This window comes from Alligator mississippiensis, chromosome 1 (assembly GCF_030867095.1).
Source record: "Alligator mississippiensis isolate rAllMis1 chromosome 1, rAllMis1, whole genome shotgun sequence".
Classification (NCBI taxonomy): Eukaryota; Metazoa; Chordata; order Crocodylia; family Alligatoridae; genus Alligator; species Alligator mississippiensis.
In genome coordinates, this window is record NC_081824.1 from 197313257 (window position 1) to 197326746 (window position 13490).

Consider the following 13490-nt stretch of genomic DNA (forward strand, 5'->3'; position numbering starts at 1 on the left):
TGTACGTACAAGGACCATTTTTCAATGAACATATAACTGATCCTCAGTTAAATATTAGGAGTACTATGTGAATAGAGATGGCTTTTAACCAGAAGTAGATTATAGCTGCTGGAAGACTGAGGGGTCTATTTGGTCAAGACTCATACAAAACTGAGATAAGCATGCACAACCTGACAAGATCAGATTAGACCCTGCCCCCACAAGTGCTTTTCCTATAAATATTTATCTACTTTCTTTTATAAATAACCAGAAAAATGAAAAAGAGGAGCTGAGTCTATAGAAAAGAAAGAAAGGAGGAAATAATGCAGTGTCAAATCTTAGCAGAAGGGCAATGTTATTGCAAACCTTCAGGAAATTTCAAAACTAATTACAGGTTTTAATAGGAAGCAAAGGACTGAAATTCTCCACAGCAACCACAGATATAGCTGTGTTCATAAATAAAACTGAACTTTGAACACATACACATTTTGGTTATTACTAAATATATTGGAATTAAATAACTTCTCACCTATGAGAGGATAGGTGTTGACAGAGTCAGTACTGCTGTATTTTAAAGCTTGCCTAAGGCAACATAACATAGCTGGCATTGAAGTTAAACTTGGCATTCTTTCACCCTCTCCCTCCTCCCTGGAGCCCAAGTGAATGCTCACTTCATCAATGAGAAAGGCAACTGACTGGCCTGCCAGATGTAACAGAGATCCATGAATTCACTACATTTATTTTGCAAATTTGTATTACATTCAGTTCATCAGTGCTTTGATTTCACTATGATACACAGGTGTTAAGGACCCAACTATCTAGAGCCATTCCAGTGGCTGTGATTCAGAATATAATTATTTATGGTGATCCAGTAATGAGATTTTATATACACTGCCTTTATATAGGAATAAATATATTCACATTTGAGATTTAAAGACTAAAGAAGATGAATAGCTCAGCATTTCTGAATTTTTGTAGACAGCCTTTGAGTAATATGTACAGCTTTTTAAAAACAATATTAAGGCGACATATAAAAATAATGGCTTAAAAACATTCTAAGATAAAAAAATGTAAGTCTGATTTTTTTTAATCTTTTTTTTTCTTCAGCGTTTTACGATGGGATAATGAGACAGATGTCTCTCAACTGGAAGGACATTTTGACATTGTTATGTGTGCTGACTGGTAAGTACATAAAAATCATAAAACTCGTGTTAGAAAAATAGGTTTGCTGGAGTAATTGTACTGTGCTGCTTGCTGATGGCTAAGCAAAGTCAACAAATGAAGCACAAAACCACCTTAACCTCAACAAATTAATATTCATCTCCATGTGACAGTTATAAGGTAGTCTTCTATCACACAGTAACTTCTACCACATTATTTCCCAAAGATTGATTTTGAGAAGCATTTCCATTTTCTGGAATTGCCTCTGTTTCATGCTTGACGTATCAGTAAATGGACGACTTAGGCAAATTGCAAATAATTATGGCTCAGTGAGGAACAGTCTGGAGAAAAGGGAGTTTATCAACACAAACAGCTCAATTAGCTTACTTCTTAGGAAAGATCTGACTATTGATATAAGGGGATATATTGTTTGCTCCCCAGAAAAATCTTTGAAGGGGGGTGGGGGAAAAGGGTTTTTAAAATCACTTGCCTTAGTTTGACTACACTGTTGGCAGGTATAGGTTCAAATAAGCTTAACATTATTTACATAGGTAAGTGTTTATGGAAAGAGAAATCTTAGTGAAAATCAGAGCAGAGTACTTAGTCTGTGACTGAGTATTTACATGTTAGTGTATGTTCTATTTAAATATATCAACAGACATGGGTAATGACACCGGGCAGTTTTTGATACTGGCAGTATAAAATCATCCAACCCTTTTAATGACTGCATGCCAACTTTTAAAACTGCATTTTTAATATTATATCTTACATGATGAAGCAAGCTAGAAAATGTAAGTGGAAGTTTCATTAAAAAACATTTGAGGTAGATTCTTTTAAACCCTTTCTTTCCGCACTTAATTTTATGTTTGCTTTTCAGTGCCATAACACACTTACGTTTTTGTTTTCATACATGCAATCTCTGTAAGAGTCCAATTCTGAAAATAGTGCCTGCACAAGATAGCTGAATTCAGCAGATTTCTGAATCTTACTATGAAAATAGGTAAAAGAAAAAGGGGGAGGGGAGCAAGAAGCTTTCTATTGTCTTTTTAAACAATACACTTCTTGGCTTCTTCTAAAATATGACCACCAAAATCTTTTTGTTTTGTTTTGCTGATTAAGCAAACTCGTTTTTCAGAAAAGTTGCTGATTTTTTTAATAGTGGCCAGAGTATTGTTTTTCTTTTGTCCTTTGCTGATGCCTGTTTCTTGACTTGTGCTAAATGCAACAGCACTTCGTTTCCATGAGCATTTCATTCCAGAAAAGTTCTTTGTTCCCAAAAAGGACAGAGATGGGTTTCTAACTAATCACTGATAATATGCTTCAGAGATGTATCATCTGATTAAAATAAGGAGCTAAACAACACCATATGATTTCAGCAAGTAATTTAGTAAATGCCTTCCTCACCAAATACTAGAATGGATACTCCAGGTTTCATTGCACAGATGAAGTTAATGCTGGACAGGATTAGATCAGATTAAGTATGAAAGTCAGATCAGAGTGCTGGCGGACATGAGCAGGAGGGCAGCAGTCTTCTCGGAGGCTTAGACAAGGCTCGCATATGGATGTTCTTCAGATTATGTGGGTGAAGCAAGGTCCTGCCAAGAGATTTAGAGTTAAATTTGTTCTTCACACAAATATCAAAACAACCTGGCTTTGCCATCTCTTGTATTCTTGATACTCACACCATGTCATCCTATTTGTATTGGGGAGAATAGCAGAGAGCAAGATTTAAGTAGTTTTTTCATTAATATTCTAACCTAATACTCCACCCAGCCTGTTTGGAAATAGTGTCGTTTTTTTAGGAAACAAAAGATTAAATGTGAGAGAGAAAATACATAATGCACTTGCAGTCTCCTGTTTTTGTGTATTTGAAGCAGCTAAGATGCAAGTAAGCATATAAATATTTATAGATTTTTAATATACAGCTGTGTGAAGGTTAGTTTAAAACAGATTTTTATATACAAATTACCTTTATTTTTGTTGCTCCAAGTGCCAAAATGCAAATACACATCCCTGTTACTTTAATAAGCATAAAATGACTGTAATGCTTCTCTCTTCTTAAAAATAATTGTTTCTGTAACAGAAACCATTAGTTTACCTGATATGTTGGCAGGCTGGTTAAGAATGTAGAATACATTTACCAAAGTAAAATCTTATTTTTATTTTTGTGGGAGTTTTTTCTCCCAAAAGAACAAATCCCTTCAGAACTGCTAGTGGTGTTTTTGCTTTCTGAATTTTTGAGCTGCCATTTCTTTCAGCTCCTCAGGTGAAATCTAAAGTATGCAGTGATAAAAACAGATAGAATAGATTGCATTTACTTTAACACTGTCATACAGTTCATTATCAGTCAATAAGATCTGGGATTAGAACAGGGGAATATAAAGCAAAAAAGCTGAGTTCAAATATTAGGTACATGGATAAATTCTTATTGAAGTATCTCCAGCAAGGGTGGTATTGTCTGATTGTCTGAATAGCTAACCAGTAGTACTGCTTGATCCCATTTACATGAAAACAAGCTCTATTCATAAACATTTTCCAAACCCACATTGAGGTTCAAGTAAAAATGTACATGATTACAACAAGCGGTGATATGTTTATATTCATATATTTACATTCAAACACTCATAAGCCTTGTGAGCAAGGGTGGAAAATAATTTATTTCCCAGAACAGACAGTCCATTAGTTCACAGTTAAATTTAGTAGCTGAACTAGATTATAAAATGAATAAGAGGCCAATTGTGAAAGCTAGTCATTATTTAACCATTCAAGATTTTTGTCAATAAAAAATATCAGTAGTTCCTAAATAACTTGTAAAATGTCAACTTGAGATAAAAATAAAGACAAAATCTTGGTGAGGTCACAGCAATGATAAAGGCATTCTTGAAAAAAATCACCAAAATTTTGGAGTATTATAACTGTCTGTTCCAAAGCCCAGTTGTTTTTTGGAGGGAGGATACTACTATCAAAATTGCAAGCCCCACAGTTGCACTGCAAGGATAAGTGAAATACAGGGAGACACAGGAGCAATAAAAGCAAGACTGTGGTACAGGGGAGACAGAGATACTGATCTACTCCAGATCAGCTACCAAAGAAACTCTTCTCAAGCCCTTGAGCATCCCAAAGTTCTGCATTGATTTGAAGTGGAAGATGTATTTGATTTAAAGTAGGGGATTCCTAATTAAGAAAAAAGGAATCTGATGTCCATCTCTTTTCTTTTTTTTTTTTTTTAATTCAGAGAAGCCTGAAGCCAGAGGTGGTGACCAAGGGAGAATATTTCAGTTTCCTGTTAGGATGCTATGAATATGGCATAGCTACAGAATATGGCTCAGACCTGGTAACATTTAAACATCTGAATAGGACCCCCAAAATCAGTGTGGCTGCTTTTTTGCTGCAGGTTAGACACGAATGTAATGGTTTGTATGATTGAGGCGTATGAATCAAGTGCTGTGTTACCTTCATTGTCAGAAGTAGGAGTTATGGATTTGCTAGGAATGCAGAATTGAGCCCAAGTTACCCATTAAATCAAAATGTCTTGTTCTATACTCTATTTAATATAAACATTTCTTTCCACGGGAATGCAGTAAGATCTCGGTCCTTCTTAAGTTTAGAATAACAAGTTATTGTTCCTTTTAAGCCTGCCTCTACACGTGCATGTTCAATTGTAATGGAACCTGATGGTGTGGAAATAGGATTCTTTTTTTTTAACCTAATAAGTGTTTTTGAATGTATGACAGCTCAGCAGTTGAAGCTGTGTAAAAACATAAATGACTCTGCACATTAGATGCTGTGGATGATTGGAAATCAGGTCTAAAGCACCAGTTGTAGCTGTTGCAGGACATGCAAAAAGAAGATATTTGATGTGATAGCCCATAAAATATAAACACATGCCCTCTGCTCGGAGATTGTTTAAGATGCAAGAAGAAATGATAAAGCATATCAGCTTTAATCTAACTTAGAAATTCTCTTTTTTATGATTTTGCTATAGTTCACTGTTACCCCCAAGAGTTTTTGTGTAAGTTTTCATTTTGTTATAATGGTGGGTTAAAATGGAAAACATGCAAAAAACCCTTAAAAATAAAAATTAATAAAAATATAGGACAAAAATGTACATTATTGTCTATAAATTTAAACAGATGTACTAGCAAGAGTCAGTAAATACTGTTCCAGTTCCATTGATACTGTGACCAGACATTTCCATGCTGACCTGTAAAAGCTCCTCTGATTTCATTGCTGAGTCTCTGCAGTCAGAGACTTCCTATTATGGAAATGTGAAGCATTTTGTTATATGGAAAAGGGCTAACTAAGAACACCACCACACCACTTGTGATACAAGCCAAATTTGAATTGTGAGGTCCATAATGAATGGCAAGAGCAACAGACCAATATGCCACTTAGCTTCTTTGAGAGCTGCTGCGAAATTCTGGGAGGATTTGCTTAAAAGGTGCATTTTTAGCATGTAATGTTGACATTTAACCACCCAAATCCTGCACCAACCTATTGCAAACACAGATCATTCTCCTGTTTTGCCATACTTAGGGCATCTTCTAATGCAAATGGGACAGAAGCATTCCCTGAGGTGGCTGCGTCAGACCTACCTCCAAATTCCCAGCATTTCTACCAGCTGTTTGGGCTGTCTCTGTGGGTTGGATCTGGCCCATGGCCATAGTTTAACACCTCTGTGTTAGGTGAATACAAGCCAATACATCATTATCTGATGCAAACCTTTTTCAAGATGAGGCTTCTCAGGCACAAAACAGTTCAGTTGAGTAAGATTATGATATGACTGAATGCAGTGGCATAGCTATAGTGGAGTGATAGGAGCAACTGCCTGGTCACCAACTTGGAGGGCAGGGTGGGGGCAAAAAAAGCGACTGCTGCCAGAAGCCACATTTTTGCAATTGTGAATGCAGCCGCAACCAGAAGTCACTGCTTCTGCTTTGCCCCAAGCACCAAGGCATATCCCTACACTGCTGGCTGAATGCAACATGCTGTCACTTTTCTTGATGAAATTTGGCCAAATTGAAAAAATTCAAATCAACTGCTTTTTTATTTGAGGAGGGCAGGGAAAGTTTGCAAAACTAAAACAGAGGCTTACTCCCCCTGATGAAGGTGTAACTTTAAAATAATCTCGTCATGCTATAGTGTGGTAACAATACAAGGGACAACCGTGCCTGAATCTATACAGTTTTAAGAAGACATACTCATGCATGATATAACATTTTGGTTTCTTAACTCTTGTTGCGGTTTATCATAATTTCTAACACGTCTTTTTAACTGCCTGCTATTCTGAGATAATATCATGTATTGACACAATAACAGCAGAATATATAAGATACTGTGTGTTAATAGCACTGAGTGGCACAGATATCTAGCTGTGGCAGGATCCTACTTCTCTGAAAAAAGAAAAAAATCCTCAGAGTATGGATGCCACTGCAATACTTAGACAAAATGGATTAGGTTAAAACAAAACCAAATGTCACAGACTTCAGAGGGCAATGCTTGGTACCTGTGCTCTTTAGTGCACATGGTAACCCCTTTTGCAGTCATAGGCCTGCTGCTGCAGTAGATAGACCTGAAGTTTTGCAGTCTGTTTCCTCTGAAAATTTAGCTCCAGAAAAGAAAAAATAATCCATTGCGCTAATATGTTACAGTGACTTTATAATTTGTATTATTTAGATACATATTAAAATCTTTTTCAAGAAATTAATGTTCCACGTGCCAGTAGCTGAAGTATGAAAAACTTGCTGTGAGGTAGATTTGCCATATTTTCTTTTCTTTTAAAATAAAAATTGACTAAGAATAACACAAGAAGAAGAAAACATACACTTACATTGGGTAACCTAGGGCTAGCTCATCCTCTTGTTCCTCCCAAGAGAAGAAACTGGTGAAGACCACCCATGCTTCCAGCCAATGCCAGAAGTAATATTGGGCTCCAAAACAAGGTTCAGGTATTCCTTGCAGAAGAAAAGATTGTAGCTGTGATTCAGAGACTTCCATAAGAGAGACATCACATTCAAGAAAACATTAAAGGAATCAGAAGGGTTGCGATCATTATGCAGTTATCCATTCATAATAAGCAGGGATCCCAGGCCCCTCACTCCAAGCCATAGCCCCCTGGCCCTGCTGGTGCCCCTCACTGACCCCCATACCCTCTTGCCCCTCCACCAGATGGGGGCCCCCAGATGCCAGGGCTACAGGACTTGGGACCCAGGTCCACATTCTTCTGCCCCCCACAGCAGTGCCTGAGCCCTGGCTGCTACCTGTGGGAGGAAGCAGCTGCAGCAGCACAGTGAAGTATAGAGCCTGGATCCCCTCTGCCCCCCACATGGGCAGCACAGCTGGGGCAGAGCCTGTAGTGGGGGCAGGGGCAGATTTATCTGGGGGGCAGGAGGGGGCTAGCTCTCTGCCACTGCATGCACTCTTGGGGGAATAGGGGGGGGCATGTGTTCCCCAGATCTGTGCATGGGGTGAGAGTGGGTGCAGGGGTGGGCTGTCCACTGTGGACTTGGGCTCCCAACCCTGCTGCCTTCCCCCAGGGTCTGCATGGCCCATCAGGTGGGACCTGGCACAAAGGGCAGAACAGGGCCACGCAGGAATGCTTCTTGCTGCTACAAGCTCTGCGCTGCCCTGGCAACACACCCCCTACCCACCTCAGAGCAGTGAGGGGCACAACCCTGCTCTGCCATACCCACAGCTGCCAACCAGTCAAGGGACACATCACCAGGGTAGTGCAGGGCTCGCAGCAGTGGCACTGAGTTTCCCTGCCTGGCCCTGCTCTGCCTTGCTGTGCCAGGTCCCACCCACTGGGCTGTGGAGGCCCTGGGGCAAGGCAGCAGGACAGGGGGCTCAAGCCAGCAGTGGGCAGCCCACCCCTACCCCGCACACAGATCTGGGGGGCACAGGTCCTCTCTGCCTCCCTGGGGGTTCATGCAGCAGCATGGAGCTGGCCCCATCCTCCTGCCCTCTGGGGGAGCCCCCCTTGACCCCATCTCACTCCTGGCTGGGAGCCTGTGGCCACACATTGTGGTCCTGGGCCTCAAGCCCTTGCACCGCCGAGCTAGGCATCAGCCCCAGTTCCAGCCCTACCCAACTCCCTCCCTCCCTATGGGGGCCTCATTCCCCTTCCCCCCAGCCCCCACGCTTACCTGCAGGAGCTGCTCTCCAGGCTGCCTGGCATGTCCATGTTTCCAGAAACATGTATATGCACGTGGCACCCTCTGCCTGACCACCCTCCTCCTGCTTCCCCCAGCCCCTTGCAAGCTGGTACTCTGCCAGCCTGCAGAGAGCTCTTTGCAAAAGAGCAAAATCCACATGTTTCTCTGTTAAAATGAAAAATCTGTGTTTTTCTCAGGCAAAAGGGACAGTCTGTTTTTTCCCGTTTTTCTGTGAGAAATGGAAAATCCGGATCCCTGGTAATAAGTCTGTCAGTTTCCTCCATAGATTTATTTGTAAGCATTTACTTTATGTTGAAGGTTTTGTAGTTCACATATACATAACATGGTAGCTGCACGTTCTCTTTAAGCAATTGTTTTTGTATTCCAATACTTTAAAAATCCCAGGATTTTTTTGCACATTCTGGGTCTCTATGCAACTACATTGAAGAAGTTGGAGGATCAATAAGTAAAAATGGACTGGTTTTATAATCACACAGGGTATGTCTAAAGTGTAGTCTGAGATGGAATTGCAGCACATGTAGTGATAACTTAACCAGCTTTAATCTAGGCAGGTTGGGTACAAACAGAGACATCATCACAGCTATGTAGGCCTCAGTGTAGGATGTTGCCTGCCTGGGCTAGATGATAAGTTGAAGAAAATGGGTGCTGTCTCAGCTTCACTGTTACTGGTACCTGAAAGAGCTCGATATGCCTGCATCTGCTGCTATCACAAGTCTGAGCGCTGTTTGAACTTACCTTAAATCGATATAATCAGGGTAGTGTGAAAGGAGGGTAGGGAAGGACTTGTCTCCCTCATGCCTTCTTCTATAGTTGTACTGTTCACAGATTTAATTTTGGAGGCACTCAAAAGGAGAAATCTCTTGCAACCACGTTTGAAACACCACTATTGGCTTGTCATGACTATTGGTGCTACTTGGTCCCAAGCTTTCATGCTTTAGACAAGCACCTCCTACAAAAGACTGTAAAATCCTGGAGTTTGTCCTCGTAGTCCAGGGATGCACAATTATTGGGACTGGAGGGCCACTTAGGGAGTTTTGGTGAGCTGTCATGGGCTGGGTCAGAACCCCCCCCCACACACACACACCTCGCCCACAACAGCTCACTATAATTCCCTAAGTGGCTCTGCCCCATGCTCGGCTGGTAAGGTGACCACTTTTTCAAAAGGAAAAGGTGGGCTACATGCCCACTTCCCCCTCCCCCCCAGCAACACAGCTGGACCAGAGCCAAGCGGAGTGGGGGTGGATGCAGGCTTCCCGCTGTGGGCTCTTTGCCCTGCTGCCTTTCCTCTGGAGCCCTGCACCAGCTACACACCCTCTGCCTGCCTGTCAGCAGCAGAGAGGCACAACTCCATGCGGCCACCCCCACTGCTGCTAGGTGGGCAGGGGGTGTCTTGCCATGGCAGCACGGGCCCAGGGCTGAGCTGTGATCTGCTCCCCTGCAATTGGTGCCAGTTCTGTGGAAAGGAGTATGTTGGGAGTGGATCACAGCTCTGCCCAAGGCCTGGCCCTGCACTATTACTGCCCAGTGATCCCGGGGTCTCCATGGAGACCAGCCTGGGACCCATGCCTTACTGGGCTCTTTATATACGAGTTGTGTGGATAAAGAATTTCACTCTCAGGATGTGATGGCTCTGCACTTGGGTGTCTCTTTGTTACACTGGAACAGCTGGGGAACTTGGCTTACAGAAGTTATCATAATGCAAATGAATAAATATCAAATTAATAAACTGATGATAAATATTTAAATGGCCAAAGAAAAAACTTTTAAGAGTAGTACACTAAATGCAATGGAGAGGATACTTTAAAAAAACAAAACAACCCTCTATTTAAACCTTTCTATACCAAACAGCATGTGAAATGGTAACCCTGCATTACAGTATATTGATCTTAATTTCTGATATCCACACTATTAAAACATTAGCATACATGATCTGTTAATTCCTGTCACATAACAAAATTGCTTCATGCTGATATTTTGGCCTTAGCTTTAGATAACATTAGTTGCAGGATTCAACTGGGGGTGTGTGTTTTGTTTTGTTTTTTTACTAAAACATACATTAATTGGAAGGAAGGAAATTTAGACCTTAGTTTCTCCTTTTCAGCATTGTGTAAACATATGTAATTAGCCTTGTACTTATCTGCATTAGTATCATTAGAATTGAAAACCCATTTTAATCTGGATTCTGTTCTCTTCTCAATGTCAGCCTGTTTCTGGACCGGTACAGAGCTAGTCTTGTTGATGCAATAAAGAGATTACTCCAGCCCAGTGTAAGTATGTTTCTATTTTCTCCTGAACACTGGCTTCAGAATAATTAGTCTGTGCACAATGATTGAGAGAGTAATGGAATGGCAGGATTAATGTCATGTAATACTTTAATACTTATTATGTCCAACTTCAATTGAGTCTTCTAATCTATCAGATTCTTTCCTAATCATAAACTAGGAAACTTCTTATACTTGGCCTTCTGATAAGGAACACAGTGGGTAGTAAAATAAATGAAACCGCTTCAAAGATAGTGTGAGATTATTTTTATCAAAGCTTTTCTTGAGTATTTTCCTTTGATAATAATGTCTTCATATTAAAGTAAAAGTACGGTATTGAAAGTTTTTATGTTGGCTTCTGTCATTTTTAATCCCTTCAATAGTAACCTTTGTCATAGTATATTTATTTATTGTGAAAGAACATTTTTTCCTTTCATTTCTGTTTATATTAAATGAATAAAGTCCTTATACATCTGTAGCCTACAACTTGTTTTCTTTATGAAATAAGCTGTGTATTTACATATTATAAATAGTGAAGTACACTGAACTGAAGCACTACATGAAATGCTATGCCATTTGTATATTTTTGTCAGTGATGAAATTATACTGTATATACATTTGAGTCTGTCAGGAAGAGATCATCAAAAGTAGAGTTTATATTTAACTCTTTTAACTCATTTAAATCCCCCAAATAAACTTAAATCTCAAGAATTATAAAACCAACAGCAATAACATTAAATTAAATTATAATAAAATAAAAATCTAGAAGGTCATTGCACTCCAAGGAAATTCAAAATTAGCTTGCACTGGGCACATTTAGTGTGCCCGTCTTCTTTGAAGAAACCCCTTTCTTTTGACACGTATGCATGACATTTTCTTAATTTTATGTTAAAGAATCTGCCCTGCTTTTTCATATTTATTTTTTCCCTATAAAAATAAAGAAAGAGAGACCAAACCTGTAAAGATTTAAGACGGGGGATAGCTTTAGTCATGGGTAATCCCATTACAATTCTAAGGTGATCAGGGTTCTGTTCTTGGTTCTGTCAAAAGCTTCCTGAAGCAACCTAGGGTAAGTCACTTAGCTCACTACAACAGTTTAGTCCTAATGAGATAGTGTTTCCAGAAACAGAGGAGGAATGTGGCCATTCCAGAAATGTGGGGCTGGGAGAAGTTGAACTCCCTTTCTTCAGTAGGGTCAGTCTTGCTAGCTGGCATAGACAGATGACCATTGATCATTCTGGGTTCTGTACACAACTTCTTTGGCAAAACTCCACTGGTAGCTTATGAGTATGTCTACAATGGAAAAAATAAGTTCTTAGCTTAGTAATTCTGTTTAAAATAGCAGTAAAAACAGGGAAGCTTGGATTTTAATGTGGGTTAACAGCTCAAGTTAAGGCCCCAAAGAGAATTCTTAACCTGTTATGATGCACATTACATAATTTTCACTGCTTTTTTTTTTTTAAACCAGGTTAGATTACGTGAGTTGGCTACCTTAAATTAAAAACTAAACTGTGGTTTTCAGCATAGACATACCCTCAGTATCTGCTTCTTGTGTGGATGCAAAAGTAAAGCTATGTATGTGTCTATTCCCTGCCTCTCCAAGCTTCTCTCCTGGTACAGGTTCTGGTCTCAACATAACGTGTAAGCTGTGTTATGTCTCCAGTTTCCAATCTCTAATGAGGGTAATGCTTCAGCTCCAGAGAGGTGCTGTGAGTTTAACTCATTCTGGCTCTGTTTCAACATTTAATTGGGAACTTGGGTTTATACATTGGCGTAATTCTTCATTTGTTTAAGAAAGGACTTAAGCCCATGCTCAAATTCAGTTGAAGTCAGTAGAACAAAAGTACATACTAGGTGTGTCTACATGAGACATTAACTGCCCAGTAGTGCATCACAGTGTGGACATTGTTAATATGCTACTGCGCAATATTATTTGGCTACCGCGCAGTAGCATCACTAAAAAGGTGTTTGCTGGTGCTCCTGCACAGTAATTCCAGTTACTGGGCGATTATGTAGTACTTGATTATACAAGTACTAAATTAAATGTGCAATAACCATTGTACATTAATGAACACATAGATGCACCCAGAATCTAGGAACAGATTTCAGAACGTGCTTAAAGTTAAAAATCCAGTTTGGCTTCTTGGATACTTCCAATGTAGACTTCAGCATGCTTAACATCAAGGCTCCTCCAGAAGGTGATTCAGAGAAACAGGGTTAGGTGCTTAGGCTCCTTATGCGCTCAGTGGAGAGAATTAGGTGCCTCTAAAGAGTGTTTGAAAGAGCCCAAACACTAAACAGTAAGGCACCTACAGCTAGGCCATAGGAAACTTCTAGTGCGAAGGTGTGTATGAAGTCCTACTCCTCTCTGGAGTTAGGTACTTGAATCAAGTTTCCACATTAGACCTCTCCATCCATGTGAGATCTCGACTATGAACGTTTCTAGTGAGAATAGATACTTAGTTGAGGTGGGCGCAGCGGTGGTGCAATATGAAAATTGCTAACAGAAAATACGGGTATTAAGGCTGTGCAAAGCTTCGATCCCTGATTCAATTCGGCAAAGATTCAACACGATTTGGTGGCCGAATCTCCAAATCCAGATTGAATCAGAGGACCCTTTAATCTCTCCAAATTGAATCGGAACCCTCCAAATCAATTTGGAGAGATTCAGAAAGATTTGGTGATTCGAACATAGACACAGCTTTAAATGTTTTTTCTACATACCTCTAGATACCAGGCAGCTCATGATTGCTGCAATGCTGGGGCGCATGGAGTGTCCCACAGAGGCACGGGAGGCTCCCCAGTGCGCTCAGCAGCAGACCCAGAAGTGGACCAGAAGCACTTCTGGTCCACTTCCACGTTCATCACCAAGCATGTAGGGGCCCCCCACCCCTCCCCCCACGCCTCCCCCCAT

At 40.4% G+C, this 13490-nt stretch overlaps 1 protein-coding gene across 2 annotated transcripts in view; it reads left to right on the forward strand.

Moving 5' to 3' along the window:
• CAMKMT (calmodulin-lysine N-methyltransferase) overlaps positions 1–13490 on the forward strand; it is a 396999-nt gene that overhangs the window by 356533 nt on the left and 26976 nt on the right. For both annotated transcript variants that reach the window (XM_059718713.1, XM_059718716.1), the window contains 2 exons: positions 1087–1161; positions 10519–10582. In XM_059718713.1, coding sequence (XP_059574696.1) covers positions 1087–1161; positions 10519–10582 — 139 coding nt within the window. The remainder of the gene's footprint in view (positions 1–1086; positions 1162–10518; positions 10583–13490) is intronic.